The 12,500-nt window shown below is 40.6% G+C and overlaps 1 protein-coding gene across 6 annotated transcripts in view; it reads right to left on the bottom strand.

The window, feature by feature from the left end:
- cacna1c (calcium voltage-gated channel subunit alpha1 C) overlaps positions 1-12,500 on the bottom strand; it is a 537,514-nt gene that overhangs the window by 86,740 nt on the left and 438,274 nt on the right. For all 6 annotated transcript variants that reach the window (XM_090201229.1, XM_090201230.1, XM_090201236.1 and 3 more), the window contains exon 10: positions 2,677-2,767. In XM_090201229.1, the coding sequence (XP_090057355.1) occupies positions 2,677-2,767 (91 nt within the window). The remainder of the gene's footprint in view (positions 1-2,676; positions 2,768-12,500) is intronic.

Raw genomic sequence — 12,500 nt, 5'->3', positions numbered from 1 at the left:
AAAGGAGAGAAAGGAGAGGAAGGAGAGGAAGGAGAGAAAGGAGAGAAAGGAGAGGAAGGAGAGGAAGGAGAGGAAGGAGAGAAAGGAGAGGAAGGAGAGGAAGGAGAGAAAGGAGAAAGGAGAGGAAGGAGAGGAAGGAGAGGAAGGAGAGAAAGGAGAGGAAGGAGAGGAAGGAGAGAAAGGAGAAAGGAGAGGAAGGAGAGGAAGGAGAGGAAGGAGAGAAAGGAGAGAAAGGAGAGGAAGGAGAGGAAGGAGAGGAAGGAGATGAAGGAGAGAAAGGAGAGGAAGGAGAGAAAGGGGAGGAAGGAGAGAAAGGAGAGAAAGGAGAGGAAGGAGAGGAAGGAGAGAAAGGAGAGGAAGGAGAGAAAGAGAGGAAAGGAGAGGAAGGAGAGGAAGGAGAGGAAGGAGAGAAAGGAGAGGAAGTGGGGGAAACAGAAAAGACAGAATAAATAAAGGATAAACGATGGAGAGGAAATGATAAATACCGTAGATCACTGAGAGAGGAGGGAAGTGATGTTAAAGTAAAGACAGGAGAACTTGCAGGTGAAGGAAACATTTCATGTCAAAGTGAAGGGCAGGTGGAAAATCAATAAGAGAGTTGTGGAGAAAATCAATCAGATGTTCCAAGGAGGAGAGGAGAGAAATAAGAGCTTTAAATAGCTGCAGGTGAGGCAGGGACAGGAAGGATGAAAGTGAGGGGGAGGAAGGGACAGGAGAGATGAGAGGGAGGGGGAGGAAGGATAAGGGAGGGGGAGGAAGGGGGAGGGAGGGGGAGGAAGGGGGCGAAACTGTAAGGGACTGGGAGGAAGGGGGAGGGAGGGGGAGGGGGGAGAAACTGTAAGGGACTGGGAGGGAGGGGGAGGGAGGGGGAGAAACTGTAAGGGACTGGGAGGAAGGGGGAGGGAGGGGGAGGGAGGGGGAGAAACTGTAAGGGACTGGGAGGAAGGGGGAGGGAGGGGGAGAAACTGTAAGGGACTGGGAGGAAGGGGAAGGGAGGGGGAGAAACTGTAAGGGACTGGGAGGAAGGGGGAGGGAGGGGGAGAAACTGTAAGGGACTGGGAGGAAGGGGGAGGGAAGGGAAGGAATTGTTAAGGGAGGGAGAGGAGGGGGTGGAAGGGGAAGGGAGGGGAAGAAACTGTACGGGACTGGGAGGAAGCGGAAGGGAGGGGGAGAAACTGTAAGGGACTGGGAGGAAGGGGGAGGGAGGGGGAGAAACTGTAAGGGACTGGGAGGAAGGGGGAGGGAAGGGGAGAAACTGTAAGGGACTGGGAGGAAGGGGGAGGGAAGGGAAGGAATTGTTAAGGGAGGGAGAGGAGGGGGTGGAAGGGTAAGGACGGGGGAGGTAGGGGAAGGGAGGGGAAGAAACTGTACGGGACTGGGAGGAAGCGGAAGGGAGGGGGAGAAACTGTAAGGGACTGGGAGGAAGGGGGAGGGAGGGGGAGAAACTGTAAGGGACTGGGAGGAAGGGGGAGGGAAGGGAAGGAATTGTTAAGGGAGGGAGAGGAGGGGGTGGAAGGGTAAGGACGGGGGAGGTAGGGGAAGGGAGGGGGAGGAAGGGGGAGGGAGGGGGAGAAACTGTAAGGGACTGGGAGGAAGGGGGAGGGAGGGGGAGGGAGGGAGGGGGAGAAACTGTAAGGGACTGGGAGGAAGGGGGAGTGAGGGGGAGAAACTGTAAGGGACTGGGAGGAAGGGGGAGGGAGGGGGAGAAACTGTAAGGGACTGGGAGGAAGGGGGAGGGAGGGAGGGGGAGAAACTGTAAGGGACTGGGAGGAAGGGGGAGGGAGGGGGAGAAACTGTAAGGGACTGGGAGGAAGGGGGAGGGAGGGAGGGGGAGAAACTGTAAGGGACTGGGAGGAAGGGGGAGGGAGGGAGGGGGAGAAACTGTAAGGGACTGGGAGGAAGGGGGAGGGAGGGAGGGGGAGAAACTGTAAGGGACTGGGAGGGAGGGGGAGGGAGGGAGGGGGAGAAACTGTAAGGGACTGGGAGGAAGGGGGAGTGAGGGGGAGAAACTGTAAGGGACTGGGAGGAAGGGGGAGGGAGGGGGAGAAACTGTAAGGGACTGGGAGGAAGGGGGAGGGAGGGGGAGAAACTGTAAGGGACTGGGAGGAAGGGGGAGGGAGGGAGGGGGAGAAACTGTAAGGGACTGGGAGGAAGGGGGAGGGAGGGAGGGGGAGAAACTGTAAGGGACTGGGAGGAAGGGGGAGGGAGGGAGGGGGAGAAACTGTATGGGACTGGGAGGAAGGGGGAGGGAGGGGAAGGAATTGTTAAGGGAGGGAGAGGAGGGGGTGGAAGGGTAAGGACGAGGGAGGTAGGGGGAGGGAGGGGAAGGAAGGGTAAGGGAGGGGGAGAAACTGTAAGGGACTGGGAGGAAGGGGGAGGGAGGGGGTGGAAGGGTAAGGGAGGGAGAGGAGGGGGTGGAAGGGTAAGGGATGGGAGGGAGGTGGTGGAAGGGTAAGGGAGGGAGAGGAGGGGGTGGAAGGGTAAGGGAGGGAGAGTAGGGGGTGGAAGGGTAAGGGAGAGGAAGGAATTGTTAAGGGAGGGAGAGGAGGTGGTGGATGGGTAAAGGAGGGCGAGTGCAGGTTTGAAGTAGGGTGAGTGTGACTAAGGGAAAATGGGGGTTAGCTAATAGGTGAGACTGTAAGTGTAAAAAGGGTGAAGGTGGGTTGAGGTACTTACGCTAGCCGGGTACAACAGGTCTCTCCCTCCATATCTCCTGCTGGAGTGGCGTCAGTGTTCACTGACTCATTCTCACTGGCCGGCATGCTCACTGGGGAACACACGGACAGGTAGAGGGAAAGAAGGAAGGAGAAATGAATCAGGAGGAAGGACTGTTGACATATCCCTCATCACAGGCTGGTTATTACTGTTACCCTTCTGTATCACAGGCTGGTTATTACTGTTACCCTTCTGTATCACAGGCTGGTTATTACTGTTACCCTTCTGTATCACAGGCTGGTTATTACTGTTACCCTTCTGTATCACAGGCTGGTTATTACTGTTACCCTTCTCTATCACAGGCTGGTTATTACTGTTACCCTTCTCTATCACAGGCTGGTTATTACTGTTACCCTTCTGCATCACAGGCTGGTTATTACTGTTACCCTTCTCTATCACAGGCTGGTTATTACTGTTACCCTTCTCTATCACAGGCTGGTTATTACTGTTACCCTTCTCTATCACAGGCTGGTTATTACTGTTACCCTTCTGCATCACAGGCTGGTTATTACTGTTACCCTTCTGCATCACAGGCTGGTTATTACTGTTACCCTTCTCTATTACAGGCTGGTTATTACTGTTACCCTTCTCTATCACAGGCTGGTTATTACTGTTACCCTTCTGCATCACAGGCTGGTTATTACTGTTACCCTTCTGCATCACAGGCTGGTTATTACTGTTACCCTTCTCTATTACAGGCTGGTTATTACTGTTACCCTTCTGTATCACAGGCTGGTTATTACCGTTTCCCTTCTGTATCACAGGCTGGTTAATACTGTTACCCTTCTCTATCACAGGCTGGTTATTACTGTTACCCTTCTCTATCACAGGCTGGTTATTACTGTTACCCTTCTCTATTACAGGCTGGTTATTACTGTTACCCTTCTCTACCACAGGCTGGTTATTACTGTTACCCTTCTCTATCACAGGCTGGTTATTACTGTTACCCTTCTCTATCACAGGCTGGTTATTACTGTTACCCTTCTCTATTACAGGCTGGTTATTACTGTTACCCTTCTCTATCACAGGCTGGTTATTACTGTTACCCTTCTGCATCACAGGCTGGTTATTACTGTTACCCTTCTGTATCACAGGCTGGTTATTACTGTTACCCTTCTCTATCACAGGCTGGTTATTACTGTTACCCTTCTCTATCACAGGCTGGTTATTACTGTTACCCTTTTATTCTCTTTTGTTTTCTAGCTGGCCTCATCCTGACCCTCTGATAGACAGACATACAGACAGACAGACATCCCACTGCTGATAGAACTCCTAGTGGTAGAGTCCTGTAGGACAGTTTTAGGGACACTGATATATGGGAGGTTTGGTTTTCAGTTCCCTAAAGCTTTGAGTTCCAGTCTCCAGGAGAAGTGAGGTTTTAGTTCCCTAAAGCCTTGAGTTCCAGTCTCCAGGAGAAGTGAGGTTTAAGTTCCCTAAAGCTTTGAGTTCCAGTCTCCAGGAGAAGTGAGTTTTTAAGTCCCCTAAAGCTTTGAGTTCCAGTCTCCAGGAGAAGTGAGGTTTTAGTTCCCTAAAGCTTTGAGTTCCAGTCTCCAGGAGAAGTGAGGTTTTAGTCCCCTAAAGCTTTGAGTTCCAGTCTCCAGGAGAAGTGAGGTTTTAGTCCCCTAAAGCTTTGAGTTCCAGTCTCCAGGAGAAGTGAGGTTTTAGTCCCCTAAAGCTTTGAGTTCCAGTCTCCAGGAGAAGTGAGGTTTTAGTCCCCTAAAGCTTTGAGTTCCAGACTCCAGGAGAAGTGAGGTTTTAGTCCCCTAAAGCTTTGAGTTCCAGACTCCAGGAGAAGTGAGGTTTTAGTCCCCTAAAGCTTTGAGTTCCAGTCTCCAGGAGAAGTGAGGTTTTAGTCCCCTAAAACTTTGAGTTCCAGTCTCCAGGAGAAGTGAGGTTTTAGTCCCCTAAAGCTTTGAGTTCCAGACTCCAGGAGAAGTGAGGTTTTAGTCCCCTAAAGCTTTGAGTTCCAGACTCCAGGAGAAGTGAGGTTTTAGTCCCCTAAAGCGTTGAGTTCCAGTCTCCAGGAGAAGTGAGGTTTTAGTCCCCTAAAGCTTTGAGTTCCAGACTCCAGGAGAAGTGAGGTTTTAGTCCCCTAAAGCTTTGAGTTCCAGTCTCCAGGAGAAGTGAGGTGTTGAGTCCCCTAAAGCTTTGAGTTCCAGTCTCCAGGAGAAGTGAGGTTTTAGTCCCCTAAAGCTTTGAGTTCTAGTCTCCAGGAGAAGTGAGGTTTTAAGTCCCCTAAAGCTTTGAGTTCCAGACTCTGGTAGAACTCAGCAGAAGATTTCAGGTAGAAATAGACAGACCAGTACAACAACAAAAATGAAAGAAAATATTTAAATAAATACAGAGAAAGTAATTGAGAAAGAAAGAGAAAGAAATCTATCAAATTACTAGGATAGGACAAATCATATTACAGTTTGTCCGAAGACACAACCATCAAACTCTCACAACGTTCCTCAACCAAACCAGATGAGACGGCCCGGTCAACGGGAACACTTCTTGAATTAGACAAATCGAATTAGACCATTACTGACAACCAAAACCTGTAGAAAACCAATGTCTCGTGGGATAGAGAAGCCTGGAGCTACCAGGGTCCCTCAGTAATACACCATCTGATTGACACATCTCCTGGGGTAATGATAATGAAGAGGAGAGAGGGAGGGATGGGTGGGTGGATGGAGGGAGGGAGGGAGATATGTAGAGGGAGAGGAGGGAGAGTGAGAAGGGCAGGAGCGAGGGAGGAAGGGATGGCGGGAGGGAGGGAGGATAGGAGGGCAGGAGGGAGGGATGGAGGGAGGGAGATCTGTAGAAGGAGAGGAGGGAGAGTGAGAAGGGCTGGAGCGAGGGAGGAAGGGACGGCGGGAGGGAGGGAGGATGGGAGGGAGGGAGATATGTAGAGGGAGAGGAGGGAGAGTGAGAAGGGCTGGAGCGAAGGAGGAAGGGAGGGCGGGAGGGAGGGAGGGAGGGAAGAAGGGAGGGCGGGCGGGAGGGAGGATGGGAGGGAGGGAGGAAGGGACGGCGGGAGGATGGGAGGGAGGGAGATATGTAGAGGGAGAGGAGGGAGAGTGAGAAGGGCTGGAGCGAAGGAGGAAGGGAGGGCAGGAGGGAGGGAGGGAGGGCGGGAGGGAGGGAGGGAGGGAGGGAGGAAGGGAGGGCGGGAGGGAGGGAGGGATGGAGGCCCATATCAGAATCTCCTCTTATAGCCCTGTCACTCTTCATGTCCACTCTGGGGATTCTAGAATGAGGTTTGTGTTCCCAGAAATAGCTGCCACTGCTTACAGGCAGAAGAGACAGAAAGGCTTCAGCTAAACTCAGCGAAATAACACGGAGAAACATTCTATTTCTCTATATTATTCCTCCTTTAAGCTCATACTGGAGCTCAACTACTCCCAGTAAGAAACCTTAGAGAGAATGAAGAAAATCAAAGAAAACATGAAACAAGCTAGACTAACTCTCTTGGGATCTCTTACACTCCCTAGCAAGAAAAAAACGTAAAAAAATCTGAATTTAAAAAACAACAACCCTTAAGCCTAACATAACACTAAGCAAAGCATGACAGGCAACAAGCTTAAAGATCAGGTGCCAAAGCATGTAACTGTAAGGATCGACGCTGGTAGACGAGAAGCAGGTACAGGGAGTGAACATTAAATTAACAACAGCGTCTGGACATGAACACATAACAACATTAATGCTGACACGGGGAACAAACGGGGGAGCAGACTGTTTTAGACGGAGCAATAACGAAGGGAAGGGGTCCAGGTGAGTCCAATGAGTGCTGCCGCGCGTAATGATGGTGACAGGTGTGCGTAATGAAAGGGCCCTCGAGCGCCAGAGAGGGAGAGCGGGAGCAGGCCTGACAATAACGCCAACACTAAATATAGTCCAGCTCATTTCAGCCCCGCCCATACAAACCCTGGAGGAACAGAGGACTAGCCAATCACATGCAGCCTTGGAGCGTGGTCCCTGCAGCATGCTTTAGCCTCAGTTAGATACAGCAGCACCAATCAGCACGTCCCAATCACTCTCCAATCATGTACCATTGTCAGTCCAAGCCTGCGCCATGAGTGGCCGCAAAACACCTTGTCCTCCGTAACTCTGACGTCGATGACTACATCCTGGCCTTTAAACAACATCCTATGATAAATATAGATTTATTTTAGATATTCAAGTGATGGGTAAGTTACTGTGTACTGATGATTATCAAACGTTAATCATTATTGATTGTGGGGCTTCAGAAATTCAAACTAGTTCCTCTCTTGGTCTAAGACTATTGTTCCCATTGATTAGCTAACTAACTAGTGAATATTACTAGTGAATGGTCTAACTAACTAGTGAATATTCCTAGTGATTATATAACTAACTAGTGAATATTACTAGTGAATGGTGTAACTAACTAGTGAATATTACTAGTGAATGGTCTAACTAACTAGTGAATATTCCTAGTGATTATATAACTAACTAATGAATATTACTAGTGAATAGTCTAACTAACTATTGAATATTGCTAGAGAATAGTCTAACTAACTAGTGAATATTACTAGTGAATAGTGTAACTAACTAGTGAATATTGCTAGTGAATAGTGTAACTAACTAGTGAATATTACTAGTGAATAGTGTAACTAACTAATGAATATTCCTAGTGAATAGTCTAACTAACTATTGAATATTCCTAGTGAATAGTCTAACTAACTATTGAATATTACTAGAGAATAGTCTAACTAACTAGTGAATATTACTAGAGAATAGTCTAACTAACTAGTGAATATTACTAGAGAATAGTCTAACTAACTAGTGAATATTACTAGAGAATAGTCTAACTAACTAGTGAATATTACTAGTGAATAGTATAACTAACTAGTGAATATTACTAGAGAATAGTCTAACTAACTAGTGAATATTACTAGAGAATAGTCTAACTAACTAGTGAATATTACTAGAGAATAGTCTAACTAACTAGTGAATATTACTAGAGAATAGTCTAACTAACTAGTGAATATTACTAGAGAATAGTCTAACTAACTAGTGAATATTACTAGAGAATAGTCTAACTAACTAGTGAATATTACTAGTGAATAGTCTAACTAACTAGTGAATATTACTAGAGAATAGTCTAACTAACTAGTGAATATTACTAGAGAATAGTCTAACTAACTAGTGAATATTACTAGTGAATAGTCAAACTAACTAGTGAATATTACTAGAGAATAGTCTAACTAACTAGTGAATATTACTAGAGAATAGTCTAACTAACTAGTGAATATTACTAGTGAATAGTCTAACTAACTAGTGAATATTACTAGAGAATAGTCTAACTAACTAGTGAATATTACTAGTGAATAGTCTAACTAACTAGTGAATATTACTAGAGAATAGTCTAACTAACTAGTGAATATTACTAGAGAATAGTCTAACTAACTAGTGAATATTACTAGTGAATAGTCTAACTAACTAGTGAATATTACTAGAGAATAGTCTAACTAACTAGTGAATATTACTAGAGAATAGTCTAACTAACTAGTGAATATTACTAGTGAATAGTCTAACTAACTAGTGAATATTACTAGAGAATAGTCTAACTAACTAGTGAATATTACTAGAGAATAGTCTAACTAACTAGTGAATATTACTAGTGAATAGTCTAACTAACTAGTGAATATTACTAGAGAATAGTCTAACTAACTAGTGAATATTACTAGTGAATAGTCTAACTAACTAGTGAATATTACTAGAGAATAGTCTAACTAACTAGTGAATATTACTAGTGAATGGTGTAACTAACTAGTGAATATTACTAGAGAATAGTCTAACTAACTAGTGAATATTACTAGAGAATAGTCTAACTAACTAGTGAATATTACTAGAGAATAGTCTAACTAACTAGTGAATATTACTAGAGAATAGTCTAACTAACTAGTGAATATTACTAGAGAATAGTCTAACTAACTAGTGAATATTACTAGTGAATAGTCTAACTAACTAGTGAATATTACTAGAGAATAGTCTAACTAACTAGTGAATATTACTAGTGAATAGTCTAACTAACTAGTGAATATTACTAGAGAATAGTCTAACTAACTAGTGAATATTACTAGTGAATAGTCTAACTAACTAGTGAATATTACTAGAGAATAGTCTAACTAACTAGTGAATATTACTAGAGAATAGTCTAACTAACTAGTGAATATTACTAGAGAATAGTCTAACTAACTAATGAATATTACTAGAGAATAGTCTAACTAACTAGTGAATATTACTAGAGAATAGTCTAACTAACTAGTGAATATTACTAGTGAATAGTCTAACTAACTAGTGAATATTACTAGTGAATAGTCTAACTAACTAGTGAATATTACTAGAGAATAGTCTAACTAACTAGTGAATATTACTAGAGAATAGTCTAACTAACTAGTGAATATTACTAGTGAATAGTCTAACTAACTAGTGAATATTACTAGAGAATAGTCTAACTAACTAGTGAATATTACTAGAGAATAGTCTAACTAACTAGTGAATATTACTAGTGAATAGTCTAACTAACTAGTGAATATTACTAGAGAATAGTCTAACTAACTAGTGAATATTACTAGAGAATAGTCTAACTAACTAGTGAATATTACTAGTGAATAGTCTAACTAACTAGTGAATATTACTAGAGAATAGTCTAACTAACTAGTGAATATTACTAGTGAATAGTCTAACTAACTAGTGAATATTACTAGAGAATAGTCTAACTAACTAGTGAATATTACTAGTGAATGGTGTAACTAACTAGTGAATATTACTAGAGAATAGTCTAACTAACTAGTGAATATTACTAGAGAATAGTCTAACTAACTAGTGAATATTACTAGAGAATAGTCTAACTAACTAGTGAATATTACTAGTGAATAGTCTAACTAACTAGTGAATATTACTAGAGAATAGTCTAACTAACTAGTGAATATTACTAGTGAATAGTCTAACTAACTAGTGAATATTACTAGAGAATAGTCTAACTAACTAGTGAATATTACTAGTGAATAGTCTAACTAACTAGTGAATATTACTAGAGAATAGTCTAACTAACTAGTGAATATTACTAGAGAATAGTCTAACTAACTAGTGAATATTACTAGAGAATAGTCTAACTAACTAATGAATATTACTAGAGAATAGTCTAACTAACTAGTGAATATTACTAGAGAATAGTCTAACTAACTAGTGAATATTACTAGTGAATAGTCTAACTAACTAGTGAATATTACTAGTGAATAGTCTAACTAACTAGTGAATATTACTAGAGAATAGTCTAACTAACTAGTGAATATTACTAGAGAATAGTCTAACTAACTAGTGAATATTACTAGAGAATAGTCTAACTAACTAGTGAATATTACTAGAGAATAGTCTAACTAACTAGTGAATATTACTAGTGAATAGTCTAACTAACTAGTGAATATTACTAGTGAATAGTCTAACTAACTAGTGAATATTACTAATGAATAGTCTAACTAACTAGTGAATATTACTAGTGAATAGTCTAACTAACTAGTGAATATTACTAGTGAATAGTCTAACTAACTAGTGAATATTACTAGAGAATAGTCTAACTAACTAGTGAATATTACTAGTGAATAGTCTAACTAACTAGTGAATATTACTAGTGAATAGTCTAACTAACTAGTGAATATTACTAGAGAATAGTCTAACTAACTAGTGAATATTACTAGAGAATAGTCTAACTAACTAGTGAATATTACTAGTGAATAGTCTAACTAACTAGTGAATATTACTAGTGAATAGTCTAACTAACTAGTGAATATTACTAGTGAATAGTCTAACTAACTAGTGAATATTACTAGTGAATAGTCTAACTAACTAGTGAATATTACTAGTGAATAGTCTAACTAACTAGTGAATATTACTAGAGAATAGTCTAACTAACTAGTGAATATTACTAGTGAATAGTCTAACTAACTAGTGAATATTACTAGTGAATAGTCTAACTAACTAGTGAATATTACTAGAGAATAGTCTAACTAACTAGTGAATATTACTAGTGAATAGTCTAACTAACTAGTGAATATTACTAGTGAATAGTCTAACTAACTAGTGAATATTACTAGTGAATAGTCTAACTAACTAATGAATATTACTAGAGAATAGTCTAACTAACTAGTGAATATTACTAGAGAATAGTCTAACTAACTAGTGAATATTACTAGTGAATAGTCTAACTAACTAGTGAATATTACTAGAGAATAGTCTAACTAACTAGTGAATATTACTAGAGAATAGTCTAACTAACTAGTGAATATTACTAGAGAATAGTCTAACTAACTAGTGAATATTACTAGAGAATAGTCTAACTAACTAGTGAATATTACTAGTGAATAGTCTAACTAACTAGTGAATATTACTAGAGAATAGTCTAACTAACTAGTGAATATTACTAGTGAATGGTGTAACTAACTAGTGAATATTACTAGAGAATAGTCTAACTAACTAGTGAATATTACTAGAGAATAGTCTAACTAACTAGTGAATATTACTAGAGAATAGTCTAACTAACTAGTGAATATTACTAGAGAATAGTCTAACTAACTAGTGAATATTACTAGAGAATAGTCTAACTAACTAGTGAATATTACTAGTGAATAGTCTAACTAACTAGTGAATATTACTAGAGAATAGTCTAACTAACTAGTGAATATTACTAGTGAATAGTCTAACTAACTAGTGAATATTACTAGAGAATAGTCTAACTAACTAGTGAATATTACTAGTGAATAGTCTAACTAACTAGTGAATATTACTAGAGAATAGTCTAACTAACTAGTGAATATTACTAGAGAATAGTCTAACTAACTAGTGAATATTACTAGAGAATAGTCTAACTAACTAATGAATATTACTAGAGAATAGTCTAACTAACTAGTGAATATTACTAGAGAATAGTCTAACTAACTAGTGAATATTACTAGTGAATAGTCTAACTAACTAGTGAATATTACTAGTGAATAGTCTAACTAACTAGTGAATATTACTAGAGAATAGTCTAACTAACTAGTGAATATTACTAGAGAATAGTCTAACTAACTAGTGAATATTACTAGAGAATAGTCTAACTAACTAGTGAATATTACTAGAGAATAGTCTAACTAACTAGTGAATATTACTAGTGAATAGTCTAACTAACTAGTGAATATTACTAGTGAATAGTCTAACTAACTAGTGAATATTACTAGTGAATAGTCTAACTAACTAGTGAATATTACTAGTGAATAGTCTAACTAACTAGTGAATATTACTAGTGAATAGTCTAACTAACTAGTGAATATTACTAGAGAATAGTCTAACTAACTAGTGAATATTACTAGTGAATAGTCTAACTAACTAGTGAATATTACTAGTGAATAGTCTAACTAACTAGTGAATATTACTAGAGAATAGTCTAACTAACTAGTGAATATTACTAGAGAATAGTCTAACTAACTAGTGAATATTACTAGTGAATAGTCTAACTAACTAGTGAATATTACTAGTGAATAGTCTAACTAACTAGTGAATATTACTAGTGAATAGTCTAACTAACTAGTGAATATTACTAGTGAATAGTCTAACTAACTAGTGAATATTACTAGTGAATAGTCTAACTAACTAGTGAATATTACTAGAGAATAGTCTAACTAACTAGTGAATATTACTAGTGAATAGTCTAACTAACTAGTGAATATTACTAGTGAATAGTCTAACTAACTAGTGAATATTACTAGAGAATAGTCTAACTAACTAGTGAATATTACTAG

The sequence above is a fragment of the Oncorhynchus mykiss genome, chromosome 15 (assembly GCF_057628025.1).
Source record: "Oncorhynchus mykiss isolate SJ-2025 chromosome 15, ASM5762802v1, whole genome shotgun sequence".
Classification (NCBI taxonomy): domain Eukaryota; kingdom Metazoa; phylum Chordata; class Actinopteri; order Salmoniformes; family Salmonidae; genus Oncorhynchus; species Oncorhynchus mykiss.
Note: the sequence above shows the minus strand (reverse complement) of the source record. Positions and strands in the feature narration are given on the sequence as shown.